Raw genomic sequence first — 13,924 nt, 5'->3', positions numbered from 1 at the left:
TTATTTATATATATTTTTTACATTTATTTATCTTACTATCTTTACTTAAAATTGAACCAATGTTGACGTGACAGCAGCATAAGCTAACTGCTAAAAAGAGACAAATAGCCTGTTAGCTTGCCACATCGTTAAACAAATAGCCACCACAGGAACGGGGCGCGAATCACTGCGATACACCTGCTGCCGGCGACCACCAGTCGTACCTCTAGCTAGTCCAAGAAGTCTTCGAAAAAGTTGCTGAACATCAACTTGAGCTGACAGATTCGCCGTTATTAATAATAATAAAAAAAAAAAAAAAAAAAAAAAAAAAGCGGCTGTATCCTCAAATCAGTGCCCGCAGAGAAATCAGTCAGTCCGGCTTGGCTCCGGGCACATGCCCCGCTGCCGGCCCCGTTCTCCAGCAGCACTTCCGAAGCCCGTTCACAGCTGTATACGAGGGAGCGCTGCCTGTCACACCCCCCTAAATAGACACCACCAGCACCACCACCACAGGCACCGACTCGACTTCCACGGGCAAGTTTAAAGTCACGAAAAGTTCCCGAAAAAGTTGCTCAAAGTGCATCCCTGCGCCCTCTCTCCCGCGCGTAAAAGAGTGCGTGTGTGTGTGTGTGCGAGCGCGTGAAGCGGGGATGGCACGGCTTACCTACGGTGTCGAGGGACTCTTTGCCGCCGCGACGCGCTCCCGGAGAGGAACCACGTTGGGACTGGAGCGCGATTACAATACGATCTATTTACAGCAGCATTACATCACCCCCACCGATGACGTTAGCCTACATGGGATTCCTGAACTTCTAAATCATAGCGGGCCGCGTAGGGGAGGGGAGGGGAGGGAGGGGGCTGGACTTGGGGGCGGGCGGAGAGAGACAGGCGGCCGGTGGTGGAGAAGAAGTAGTGGTAGCGGCGGTGGTGGTGGTGGTGGGACAGGCTTTCACGACGCGCAACGTGACGGTAGGGGAGAGTAGAAACACGAATGGAACACGGGGTTCTAGACCGGTCTGAGCGCACGAGTCGCGCTTCTTGGTGCCCCTTCCAACTTTTACAACAGTTTTTTGTTTTGTTTTTGTTTTTTTTCGTTCAGCTTGTGCCAGTCCGGACAGGATCGTGAAAATGTAGACGTGCCTGTTTGCCTGATTTGATGAAGTGGGTACGCGCCAACAGCCGTCTTTTCAAAACAAACAACTTTCCAATGAAACGATTTTGTAATATCTACAACAACATAATCGTTTGGCTTCCAGTAACTTTACTTTTAACCTCTTAACTCCCACCTGAACCGAGCACGTTTTCTCCAGGTTGTCTTCTACGAAATCTGAAAGCTTCATGAAAGGGTCCAAATAGCGACGAAAACGAGGGTGAAAATGCTTCAATAACACAATAAACTAGCTATGAAAACAGGGCAAAAAAGTGTCAAAAAAAAGGAATGGACAAAAGTGACGAATAAGCAACAAAAACGCAACGGGAAAAAAAAGAGACGAAAACACGACAAAAGTGCTTTAAAAGTGTGATGAAAACGCGGCGAAACATCGACCAAAAAGTTACCATTCAGTTTCGCAGGCGTTCAAATGAGCCGTTACACTGGCCAAGAAGCTTTTTTGATTTGGGTAAAGCCAAACTGGAAGAAAAGCACTTGGTTAAAGGAATAGGCAACCGTTTTTACACACCTACTGTCTGGTCTTTGTGCATGCGCTCAGTCATGCTATTGTTGTTGTTAGCATTTAGCCGCTGCCAGCAAAGGTATAGCTCCAAACTGGGGGGGTGAGTTAGAAGCTACCAAGCTGTTCCACGATTTCCCTATTTAAATACAGTTACGTGATCCAAGTCTAGTTACACAAAATTAAACATTTTTCTAAGCGGATAAAATGGGGCACTATATTGTGAGGCGTAATAACACCGGGAGTACTTCAACATCCGCGCTGTAATATCTCAATATGTAAAAACGATGGTCTATTCCTTTAAAGTGGGGGATGAGAGGAGCAGTTGGCCAAACTGATTGTAAAAATCAAACTTATGTTGTAGTGTTGCTGTATGTGCAGGATACAAATACAAGAAAATCGTCATATTTTAAAGGCCAATTTTTGAATTATTGCAAATATAAAATATTGGAATTGAAGGTTAAATAAAATAAAGTAATCAGCTTTTGTACGTAAAGCTTTTATCGCATCCAGATTTACTTGCAATAAAGAAGTGCGCTGATTTAAGCTACTTGAAAAAGTTACTCAATTACATGTAGCCTACTTGAGTATGTGAGTACTATAAACCTGCCTCTACATATAGGCCTTTACAGCTATTTAATGAAATGTAAAGTCAAATTGTGCTTGCAATGTTAAGCTAACATAAAGGCCTGGCCTGTATTCACTTTATTCCGGAAGTTCGCTAGGGCTTTGCCACTAATTGGGCCCGCCCCTTTACTCGTATTAGTTTACATAGGACTGTAGAAGTCAAGAGAAAATCAGTTCTACACGGACACAAGGCCAAGGTGCAGGGTTGACTTGTTGGTGCAAATCAGAATTGGACATTTTACACAAATCAATCTACTAAACATCAGAATTGAAACTCCGCTTGAAGAACGAATACATGATTTTTTTTAATATCAAATAATAAAAGAGGAAGCCACTAAATAAAAGTGATACACGTGGTCCGAACTCATCCCTAACTCTCTGAACATATTTATAGTAACCCCAATTCTTCACAGGGACGAGTTTATCGGCACATTTTACATTTTGCAGGGTCACTTTCACAGAAATGCGAGAAAACTAGCTTTGTTCCAAATGCTTTATATTTAGTGGTTTACAAATATACTAAAGGAGGACAAAGCAAAGTTCATTCCATTACTAGAATTAAAAAAACATCAGGTATGGTGCCTTTAATTTGTGGTCCAGTATAGCCTTGACTTAATTGTCTTGAAGTCTGAAAGAAAAGAAACCAGTAAGGACACATGGTGTAAAGGTAGGCCTGAGTCAGTCTCAATAATCGTCTTACTTAGGCCTTAATAATCGTCAGGTTTACTACCTTTTCTTTGGCAGAAACAGGACCCAAGTTTGGATGTGACAATTGAAGATTTTATGTGTGTTAACCTCTTAACTCCCGCCTGAACCGAGAGCATTTTCTCCAGTTCAGCTTTACCCAAATCCTGTAGGCCAGTGTAACACCTCATTTGAAAGCTAAGACCTACAAAACTAAATTGATCTTTTTCCTCACATTATCAGATTTTTTTCTCATCACTTTTTTTTGTTGGGCAGTCATCTCATTTTTGTCAAATTTTCGTGCTGTTTTTGTCACTTTTTCGTCAAATTTTTCAACTCTTTTTGGTCCATTTTTGTCACTTTTTTCGTCAAATTATTCGCATGTTTTCGTCAAATTCTTATCACTTTTTTGTCCATTTTTTCCTCCGTTTTTCGTCAAATTTTTCTCACTTTTTTGTCAAATTTTTGTCCATTTTTTGTCACTTTTCTGTCAGTTTTTTCTCACTTTTTTCACATTTTCATCCTTGTTTTTATCTCAGTTTCGTTGCTATTTTCACACCTTTTTTCCCAGAAGCTTTTAGACTGGGGTAAAGCTGGAGACAAAGTGCTCGGTTCAGGTGGGAGTTACGCGGTTATTTGTCATTTGTTTTAGTTTGAGCTGAGGTTTGTACAAAAGGTTCATGAATCAGCGTTTTGCCCTATGTAACATAAAGGCATTGCTCCAACAGACAGACTTGTTTCAGACCTCAAGAATCACATAGTGTCTGCTTCGTTGGTCGCATGTGCCGCAGCTTTATCCTTTTAGAAGCTCAAGTTTATTAAGTGGAGCAGTCAGACAACTTTGCCACAATTTGCCCCTCACACAACAACAACTTTGTGACTCCTTTCCCGCTGTCTTAATGGTTTTCACTGGCCCGGGCCGCTGTTATGGAGCTGTGAAGTCACGCCGCAGCGGAGAAGGGCTGAGGTCATCATCCCCAAGACATGCAGTCACCGGCCGGGGCCTTGTTTGGTCAGGCTTTCCGGCTCCTCTCTCCGCTCGTTCGTAGGGGTCCCTCTGTTGTTGTGCCTGAACCAGCACTGACCCAGGCCCCGCCCCTCTGACTCATCACCCGCCAATCCCAACCGGCGTATGCAGATCGCGGTGGCCGTGGCAACGTGGGGAAACAGGAAGCGGAGCATGGGTGACGTGAGTGTGTTTTGAGCGGAGGGGGTGAATCAGCGCAGCAGATAGGGCAGGTTTACAGGCTCGGTGGAGTAAGGGAATAATGTCCAACTGTCAGAAATGTAAATTCAAATAATCCTGAAAGATCAACACAGGGATTGATGAGATAATATTAAAATGAAGTGTGTGCACTCAAACAAATAGCTTCTCATTCCAGGGTGAGTAAATCTTTAAGTGGCAAATGCTTCATGTTGACATTTTTTTTTTATGTTGCACTTTTCTCCAAGCCAATATTTACTCTAACTCGAGTCATTTATTGTTTCACTACTTTTTACTAGCCTGGGAATACCCATGCTGCTTAGTGCGCTCGAATCATTTGGAACTTCACAGCAGCCTGGGGACCATGGCCGAAATCTTTGCATGGATTTGGGGATCAATCACAGAACGAGGAGGGACGGCAAGACGATGGCGCACTATTCGATATGCGGAAGCCTGTAGTTTGTTTAAGTCAAATTTAACTTTATTTACGAATACGGGGTACGCCATACGTCATCTGATGCGATGATACGATTGGCTTTTCACATATTTTATGGTAATCTGTAACTAAATACAATTTCAAAGTATTCTTCCCAACACTGGGTATGGCATGTCCGTATCATAGCATTTATATAATTCATGTGGTTTCATTAACATATTACTAGATGATGTTCAGTGGCCATTGACATTTTAATACTACAGTATGTGTTTTTCTGTTCTTAGTTGATTATCCATTTTTTTTTCATTTTATAATAAGTAACTTCTCTTTGCTATTACTCGTTACTCGTACGCACATTATGCTCTTTTTGTTTGATTGTGCACTTTAAATGACTATTTGCACCCCCAGAATCCTCTTCAGAGCAGTTGTTACAAGTCTATTTGTGAGATCACTAGAGTTCTTTATTATCTAAAAAACACTGATCTTTTTTCAGTCAATTTTACCCATAACTCCCCTGAACGAAGACAAGAATCAGCCCAACAATAGAGCAGAGCAAAGCTTTTTGCACTTAAGTCAAAGCTAAATGCGCTAAAAATGATTTCTCAGACAGTCGCAGCCTCTTTTTGTTATTGTGGCTTAAGATTTTATTCACAAACACGTTTTTTCAAAGCGTTAATATCAGTTATTGTCATTTTAGATTATTTAAATTGTAAAAAGTGCCTTTTATCGATCGCATCTTAGATATTGTGAGTTAGCATTAATAAACTTTTATATTAAAAAGAGCCAGTCCTTTAAACGGCTCTTTGAAAGGAACGGATCCCAACGAGCCATAAATCCCATCACTTGTCCATGGGAAATCTCTGAATCGGAAAAATTCTTGCGAACGCTGCTCAAACTTGTAATCATTCTGTGTTCTGATGATCAGGATAGTCCAACTTCCATTACGGGTTAAATAGCGACAACTAAAGCGGCGGCCACAAAAAAGTGTTTTTCAACGACAGCATATCCAATGACATCACGCATAGTTCCGGCGGCCATTTTGAATAACACAGTAGAATTATGCAGTACTACAACATGTAATATCTCTATATCTCTATTAATGCAGTGGCATTTTTATTTTACTCGTAATCATTGCTCAAGAAGATAACATTTAAAACACGGCCCCAGGACGCACGTTTATGTGAAGAAACCAGCAAACGTGGCACAGACGTAGCAGCTCTGTCTGTCGAGCAGGGTTTACTAAAGAGCTGCTTCAATCTGAAGACTACATTAACACATCAAAGAGGAAACAGAAAACCTTTCTCTGTGATTTTTACAGTTTGTCATGTCAACAGAGTCTCAGTCTGAGTCAGTGTTTAAGCTGCTCAAGACGTTAGCATGCTACCGGTTAGCAACTGTCAACAGCTTCAACACGATAAACACATGTGTGTCTCACATCTATGAACACTGAGGAAATACTACAGGAACAGCTCAGCTCTGACCTCTGTCACGTGTTGTATTGGAGTGTCTTCAACAAGATAAGCCTCTCCAAAAGAAAGCTCTCTTTTGGAGAGGCTTATCTTGTTGAAGCTAAATGCTAACCGGTAGCATGCTAACATCTTGAGCAGCTTAAACACAGACTTACTGGTTTCTAAACTAAATAAAAATTCAGCTGTCAATCAGTTGTCTTTCATTCTCATCCTGAGTAGAGATGTTGTTACATGTTGTAGTACTACATAATTCTACTTCGGTATTCAAAATGGCCACCATAACAAAAAAAGTCACATGACTGAAAGGCATGTATTAGCTTACTAGCATTAGCCGTGTTGTTAGCATACGAGTTGATAGAATGCTCTACAGAGTATAATTTGACAAAGCAACTTTTACTTGTATTGGACTAATATTTCACCTGCAGTATTTGCACTTTTACTCAAGTAATGAAAATCAAGTACTTTGACGAGCTCTAGTTACACGAAAAATCATGGAATTTTACCTCTGTATGTTGCATCCTGTTCCTAGTCCTTCTACTGTAAGGAACTATTATAAACATTATTAAAACAAGTCCAACCAGGGGAAACTATCCTTAACAAATTCTTAAATAATCAATATTTGATGTAACTAAATATAAGCCGTCCGGTCCACTCTCCTTCCCCCTGTGAGGTCATGCCGGCTGCTCCCGGTAGCGGACCCCAGAAGAACACATGCTCGCAGTTGTGATTGACGTAACGGCCGCTTTACCTGCGTCACTGTGTGGCCCCCGACACAACATGTGTGTAATGAAGGGCGGCCATGTTGGGCGTAAGCGAAAACATCTGCGCTCTGAGCTCAGTGAACATGTGTGGGGACTGCTGAGCTCACAGACCTTTTGCATGTGGGGCAGGTCCCCCCCCGCCCCCGATACACCCCCCCACCCCAGGGAAACATAGGAGGCAAAATATAGGCCGAGTTCACGGAGTTTGGCGGAGTTTTGTTTCAGGTGAAGGGGCTTATAAAAGTCGTGGAGTGACTCACAGTTTTAAGAACAATAAGCAAGCAGAAACTCCCACATCATTATATTGGGGCAGTTTGGGGGGTCTTTCCACAAACTAAACACAACTGTTCCCCAAACGGAGGTCCAAGGCATCGTGCACGAGTACAGTATGTCTTTACATACTCACGCGGAGTCCAGACATATTCAGAGGCGGACACCGCGGTCCCCTTCCCCCTGTGGCCGTGTGACTACAGGCCCCCCCTGCCTTTCTCCACACACCTCCACAGGACGACGGCAGCTTCAGCTAATCCAAACTAACCCTAATCTTAAGGATAGTGAAGTTTACTAAAGGCGTTTTACTAAGATTCATTGAAATACTGTACATGTCTCGGAAAAAGGTTGTGACGTCATTTCCTTTGGAGGTGTGGAGCTCCACTACCCACCTGACCTCTTGGCTTTTGCTACTGGTTGTAATTAATAAATCACATTCAAGCATCATGTATTTTAAGGTTGTTTATATGTTTGAGAGGTAGGTTTTAGATGCTTCTCTGTATTTTCCTACATTTTAACTTATTTTCGTGGAGATGTGAGGCCTTTGTGATCATTTCAAACACTTGAAAGACAACAGCAGTTTGATTTATTTAACACCAGGAAGCCTGGCGAATGTAGTGAGTGAGTGAGTGGTTGGTGGTGGTCGGAGGGGCCGATGGCACAGACTGGTTGCCTCGCTTCCGTCAGTCTACCCCAGGGCAGCTGTGGCTACAATAGTAGCTTACCACCACCAAGTATGGAGTGAATGAATAGTGCAATGTAAAGCGTCTTTGAGTGTCTAGAAAAGCGTTGTATAAAACCAATGCATTATTATTGCAACAATGATTTTTTTTTTTAGTTTAAGGCTTGACTGTGTGTATAAACAAGTTCATGAAGAAGGAAAGTGTGTGCCGCTAAAGTAAAGTGTGTTTAATTAAGATTAATATTTTTAATCACATTAAACCTTATGTAATGAATGAATCGGAATTAATAAGAAAAAGTCCAGGTCCTAAAAATGATATATTTTTTATTTTACACAAGTAAAATATATGGGTTGCACTTTATTGTACACATTGTACCTAACTTAGTACAAAGTTATGTGCGTTGTGCCGCCTATGTAACCCATGGGTACAGGTTATTACATTGTTACAGAGCACATTACATCGTGCTACATCAGGTGGGTGCTATACACCAAGGGTCGTGTTACATAAAGTGTTACCAATATATGACCTCCCAATACCACCAGGCCTAGATCAAGAGATTAGAACTAAATTGGACTAAATTATGTCCAAACTGTGTAAATCAGATCTAAACCTGAAAAACACCTTACTTCAATACATTACTAAAGCATCAGTTAAATGATGTGTAATTAGATGTTGCTCCACTGCGACGGTGAACTTTACAGGATCACATTCAAACCACTCAAAACAGCTGCACGGCAACTCATCTACATAGTATGTGTTAAGTTCATTTCACTATTATTATACTTGTCCTATTATAATATTTCACTTAAATGTGTTCATGGTCCAGTCTGTTGTTTCTAAGATTTCTAATTGAGCTACTGTGATATTGCACTTTTCCTTGTGGATCAATAAAGTCTGTCTGTGTCTCATAACAGGGCCTTCAGACGACACATGAGCTTCTGCCTGTACTGGTTCCTAAAATTGTGTCCTGTAGTGCATGAAGTGGTACGGCTGGCTGAGCAGGGAATGTGTTCCCGTTCGTAAGGCTGTTTGTGGAAGTTAGCGCTCAGTGGTTTATGAGGGCGGTTATAACGCTCGATTAACGGGTCTGGCATGGACCGGACAGAGCCGGACAGAGCCGGAGATTTAAAGACCCCCCACTCCACAGACTTCAGCCCCGCTCTTACGTCACCTTCATCAGTGCAGACTAGACTCGAGTGTCTAGTATATAGTATATATATATATATATATATATATATATATATATATATATATATATATATATATATATATATATATATATATAAATGTGATTCAAATATAGGATGTGCACGTGCCACACAAAATCTAAACTCAGTCGTGATGTCACAATATATAAATTGATCCTTCCTGCTCCATTAGGAGACACAATATCCACATCCAGAGCAGCTCTAACAGTGATGTCAGTAATGAGCTACTGAGTAAGTACTTTATTTGTCATTGTACAAGCGTGCTATGAAATAATGTTCAGGTGTTAGTCCTGAGCCACTGCAACTGAGCCGCGCTGTCATTGTGTGTCAACCTGACAATGAAGTAACGAGTTACTCTAATTTAAGTAACTGAGTTACTTTTTTCAGTAAGGAGTAATCTAACGCATCACTTTTTCCAGACCAGTAATCAGATTAATTACGTTTCGACTGCAGTATTATTCTATCATTTAACTTTGGAAAAATATATACAGTACTGACATGCGTCTCATGGAGTGACGTAAAGCCTGCGACAAGTTACATTTTAAGCATGAAAGATGGAAATATCACTATTCTGAACCTGTCTGTCTTTGTTGCTGTTAAAATGCACTTCCAATCACGCGAGTATTTGCAGTCGGCAGCTGATTCATGTAACAAAGTAACTTGTAATCTAGCTTCGTAATTTTAAAAATCAAGTAATCAGTAAAGTAACAAAGTAACTTTTAAAAGACTGATCAGAAATCTACCTGTTTTGTTTAGTTTTTGTTTACAGCCAATGAAGTACTGTGTGTAAATTACACTGCTATTGTGTCCAAACTCATGCTAACTTTCCTCACTCATTTAATTCTTCTTCACAGGGATGGGTTTATAAGCACTTTTCACAACTTGCAATGTCACTTCTCAGGTCACAGATATACTAACACACTCGCACACCTGCACGCTCATGGAATTCATTTGAATGCAGTGTTTTTCTACAAAAAAAAAAAAAGTACAGTATAAATTAATTGTTGTGTTCACCCCTTTGAGACCATATGTTAGGGCGTGGTTGTGTTTGTGTAGGCTGGCTGCATTTGGCCCCAGGGCCGTAGTTTGCCCACCACATCCCTGTCCTTAGAACTGTTTCTAAAAGCCATGAATGGTTTGTATATTTTTGTGCCAGGCCCGTCTTCCTCGGCATCTCACAACTAACTGTAGCTCAGCACAATGTGACTTTACAATGTTGGGAAGATAATTGTGCTTTTTATTAGTTTAAATAATAAGAAAGAAGATTAAAAGATGAAATCGACTTTTTATGCTAGAACATCTGTAGGTGGAAGATTATAACTGTGTGCCTTATGGGCTCCGACATCACAGTGTGTTATGGATGATCATGTATGTTAAAGTGTTTAACATGACAAGGATATGATTTATTGGTGCATAATCAGCTTGATTTTTTTAAAGACCTTCTGAAGTCCAAACACAGGGTCGATATTTGCTCTGAATGGTCCAGCCTGCAGTGCGTCCTCTGTGTTGATTGGATTGAGGTAAAGTCGTGCATATCAAAGCTCTGTCTGTCTGCAGGACCCGGACCCTCTCCACAGGTAGTCCGTCCATGAGGTGAGTGAGGCAGGCTGTAGGTTGGAGCAGGTCGTGACGTCTCGCCCAGGAGCCCTCCTCCTCCTGCCCCCATCCCCCACCGCCGTCCTGCCTGCCTCCAGCTGCGTCTGCCGCTGTCCTGTCTGCTCCGCCGCCCAACCCGCCCGCCCGCCCGGTGCTCCCTCCCCGGTCGGACCCGAAGCCTCTGCCTCCTCGCTCCTCGCTCACCGCCCCGGCTCCCGAACCCCAACCGCCCGCGGAGTGCACCATGACGGGCATCGCGGCCGCTTCGTTCTTCTCCAATTCCTGCAGGTTCGGGGGCTGCGGTCTGCAGTTCGAGTCCCTGGCCGAGCTCATCGTCCACATCGAGGACAATCACATCGGTGAGTCACGGGCCAGAGGCATGGGGCCAGGGGCCAGGGGGGCTAGAGCTAGCCGAGAGCAGCTAGCGGCTCTGCTAGTTAGCCGTGCGGAGACGGAGCGCTCTGCATTCCGCTATTCCGCTGCGCTCGCGGGACTCGGAGCCTCCGCGAGGCTGGAGTTTGGAGCGTGGTCCGCGCAGCACGTAGTCTTTCAGCTGCATATGTGCGCGTGCGTTATGGCCCGGGTGTATATGCTGTCCGTGTTGTGCTGGACTGTTGTGTTTTGCAGTTGTTAGTGCAGTACGAGGCCGTAGTCTCAGGTAACTAGCATCCCGCAGACAGCGGTTCAGCTAGCGCTGCAGCCGGGCACGGAGCTGATGCTCGGGCTACTCTCCGTGAGGCTGTGGGGGGAGCGGCCAAGCCTGACACGGTTACTGCTCAAACTGTCGTTATAACACATCCGGGAATCACCTTTACAGCGGTGTATTGTTCCTATTATCATACACTTTGACTGCAAACAGCACATTTAACCTGAGCTGACTCAAAGCTTCTACTTGTTGCTGCACTATTTCCAGCAGATAAGACAGTCTGCCTTGTGACCTGTGCTCTGTGATGCACTGGGCTAAAGCCTGTCAGGAATGTGGGGGATTGTGTGGGTGGGAGTGAACCTGCACAATGATAACAGTGTAGCCTCGTTTAACCCATATCTGCAGCATCCACGCAGTCTATGTATGTTTCTTCAGTTCATAAGAAATGAGCCTGAAAACACACCCCATCATTCCCTTTTTAAAAGCTATTAGAAACCCACATGCTATTACTGATAAATCTAATATAATAACAACATATCAACGTGCAAAATAAAATGCAGCCAACAAAAAGCATGTTCCGAAGCCAAACAAAAGCCATCTGCATCCTTAAATACACATGTGGTGGCGGGGAGGACACCAGCAGACTATTAATGACCGGACTGATGCGTCCTCGTCCTGATTAGTGGCGTGCACCCGTCCTCAGGAGGCTGTTTGTGGTCGGGCAGGAGAGAGAGAGAGAGGGGGGGGGGGGGGTGCTTCACTGAGCCGGTCGCCATGGAAACTGAACCCTGTCTGAAGGGGCAGGGGACGGGCACTGGCGGACACTCTGCACACCTGCTGTCTCCATAACAAAGAGGACGTAGTGGATCATCAGACAGTGGCATTGATCACACCTCAGGCTTTGGATGGAAGTTTATTTCCTTTTGTTTTATGTTAATGACTAATGTTTATGTACGTCATTGTTATTGCCCGTATAATGATGCTGTTTTCTGTGCTTCATATTAAGTAAAGACGAGCAAGGATCAAACAGAATCACTGCGAGGAAACAAGACGAGGATATTCTCTCAGTGCGATATTATTGATCATTTGTTTTGATTTCTTGGATTTGGATTTCTTTGCGACACACACTGCAACTTGTGATGTTCCCCTGATTATTACTCATTTTTAGGCCAAAGATGAACTTTTCCTGTTGCTTCATCCTTTAATTTTTCATGTATTGCAATACTTTTTTCCAAATGAATTGAAAAAGAAAGCACAGTTTGAGTTTTCATGAGTAATACACCGCGCACGCTCTAATACTATTTGGCTGGAGCGCCTTTAGCTTCACACAGTGTTGCCTTCATTCTTCACCAAGGTCTTGCGTTGACGATGGGAGATATTGACCACGGCGCAGATCCCTCTCCAGCACATACCAGAGATAGACAGTTACTGAATGCTTCATTTTATAAAAATAAAAACAAGACAAGAATAAATAAATAAATCTCACAATAATCTAACAAAAACTACATGTACAAACACATAACACGACTAAAACACCTCAAAAACCAAACTCCCACCCCTCCCCCAAACCCCACAGCGCTATCCGTCAGTCCATCTAGATTGTTGATCCATGGTTTCCAGGTACAGAGTGAAAGGCTTCCAAACACAGTCAAAATCTTCCAGTCTATTATTGAGGTTGTAACGGATTCTTTCCAAATGTAGAGTATCTGTCATGACTGATATCCAGGCCTTTAATGAGGGGACCTCTTTACCCTTCCATAAAAGAAGAATCAGCCTCTTAGCGGACATCAGACCATATGACATGAGATGAGCTTGTGAGCTTTCGAGTTTTTTTTAGAATGTTCCGAAAGTCCAATAATAATCCAAACAGGGTCTGGCTCTAACTTTATACATTCCAGAGATTCTCAGTGGGGTTAAGATCTGGACTCTGTGCTCAGTCTCATGCTCTTTCATAATGTGAGACAGATGAATCCTGGCATTGTCATCTTGGAATATGCCCGTGTCATCTGGGAAGGATAAATCCACTGAGGGAATAACCTGGTCATTCAGGAAGCCAGCTGATCTCATTCTTTGGGCGGGTAGTGTGTCGCTTAAAGGGATATTTCAGGATTTTTGACATAGGGCCTCATTTCCTAGTTATCCAGAGTGTTGCTGATTTCTGGAGATATTTTTTTTGTGCTAGGCTAGTGCAGGGCTAGTGCATTTCTATGGTATCAGCTAGCCTGCATTAAAAACAGTCTGACCCGCTCCACAGTGCACCTGAGGCAAATCACTGATAACGCCAGACTAACCATATAAATGTCTGTGTCGCTAGAATCGTTTTTGGAATATAACTGACCTTGCATCACATGAACGATCGCATTTTGAGGGACTATTTTCTGGCAGATCACTCCGCCTCTGCGCAGCTTTATACAACCACGAAGCTGATGCTGCTCAAAAAGAAGTTATTTTAAATGCAAAATGGTTAAAATGATTCTACAGTGTTATATTTAAAAACAATGTATTAAATATTTTTGAAAAAGTGCGAGGACATAGGCTTTCTGCTCACGATATGATACAACGCGACAAAAGCGTGCCATGATGTATCACAGACGGAAGCAATCGGGGCTGTCATGGTAACAACAACAGTATATCGACTTATCGTTCAATAAATCACAGATAAACGATACATTTAGGGCTCAATGTTTATTG

The 13,924-nt window shown here is 42.8% G+C and overlaps 2 protein-coding genes across 4 annotated transcripts in view; one reads left to right on the top strand and one right to left on the bottom strand.

Moving 5' to 3' along the window:
• The window catches only part of LOC306974134 (cyclic AMP-responsive element-binding protein 5-like), a 36,277-nt gene extending 35,565 nt beyond the window's left edge, over nt 1-712 (bottom strand). The window contains exon 1 of one of the 2 annotated variants that reach the window (XM_079571293.1): nt 648-712. The gene's annotated coding sequence lies outside the window, so the exon portion shown is untranslated. Of the gene's footprint in view, nt 1-643 lie in introns of both variants that reach the window. The other variant, XM_079571292.1, reaches the window with a different exon arrangement.
• A 9,710-nt stretch (nt 713-10,422) lies between these two features.
• Nucleotides 10,423-13,924, top strand: part of LOC306974163 (juxtaposed with another zinc finger protein 1) — a 38,531-nt gene continuing 35,029 nt past the window's right edge. The window contains exon 1 of one of the 2 annotated variants that reach the window (XM_079571333.1): nt 10,423-10,946. In XM_079571333.1, coding sequence (XP_079427459.1) covers nt 10,832-10,946 — 115 coding nt within the window. In that variant the 5' untranslated portion in view covers nt 10,423-10,831. The remainder of the gene's footprint in view (nt 10,947-13,924) is intronic. The other variant, XM_079571334.1, reaches the window with a different exon arrangement.

This window comes from Gobius niger, assembly GCF_951799975.1.
Source record: "Gobius niger genome assembly, chromosome: 14".
NCBI classification, from domain to species: domain Eukaryota; kingdom Metazoa; phylum Chordata; class Actinopteri; order Gobiiformes; family Gobiidae; genus Gobius; species Gobius niger.
This window is presented reverse-complemented; position numbering and strand designations above follow the sequence as displayed.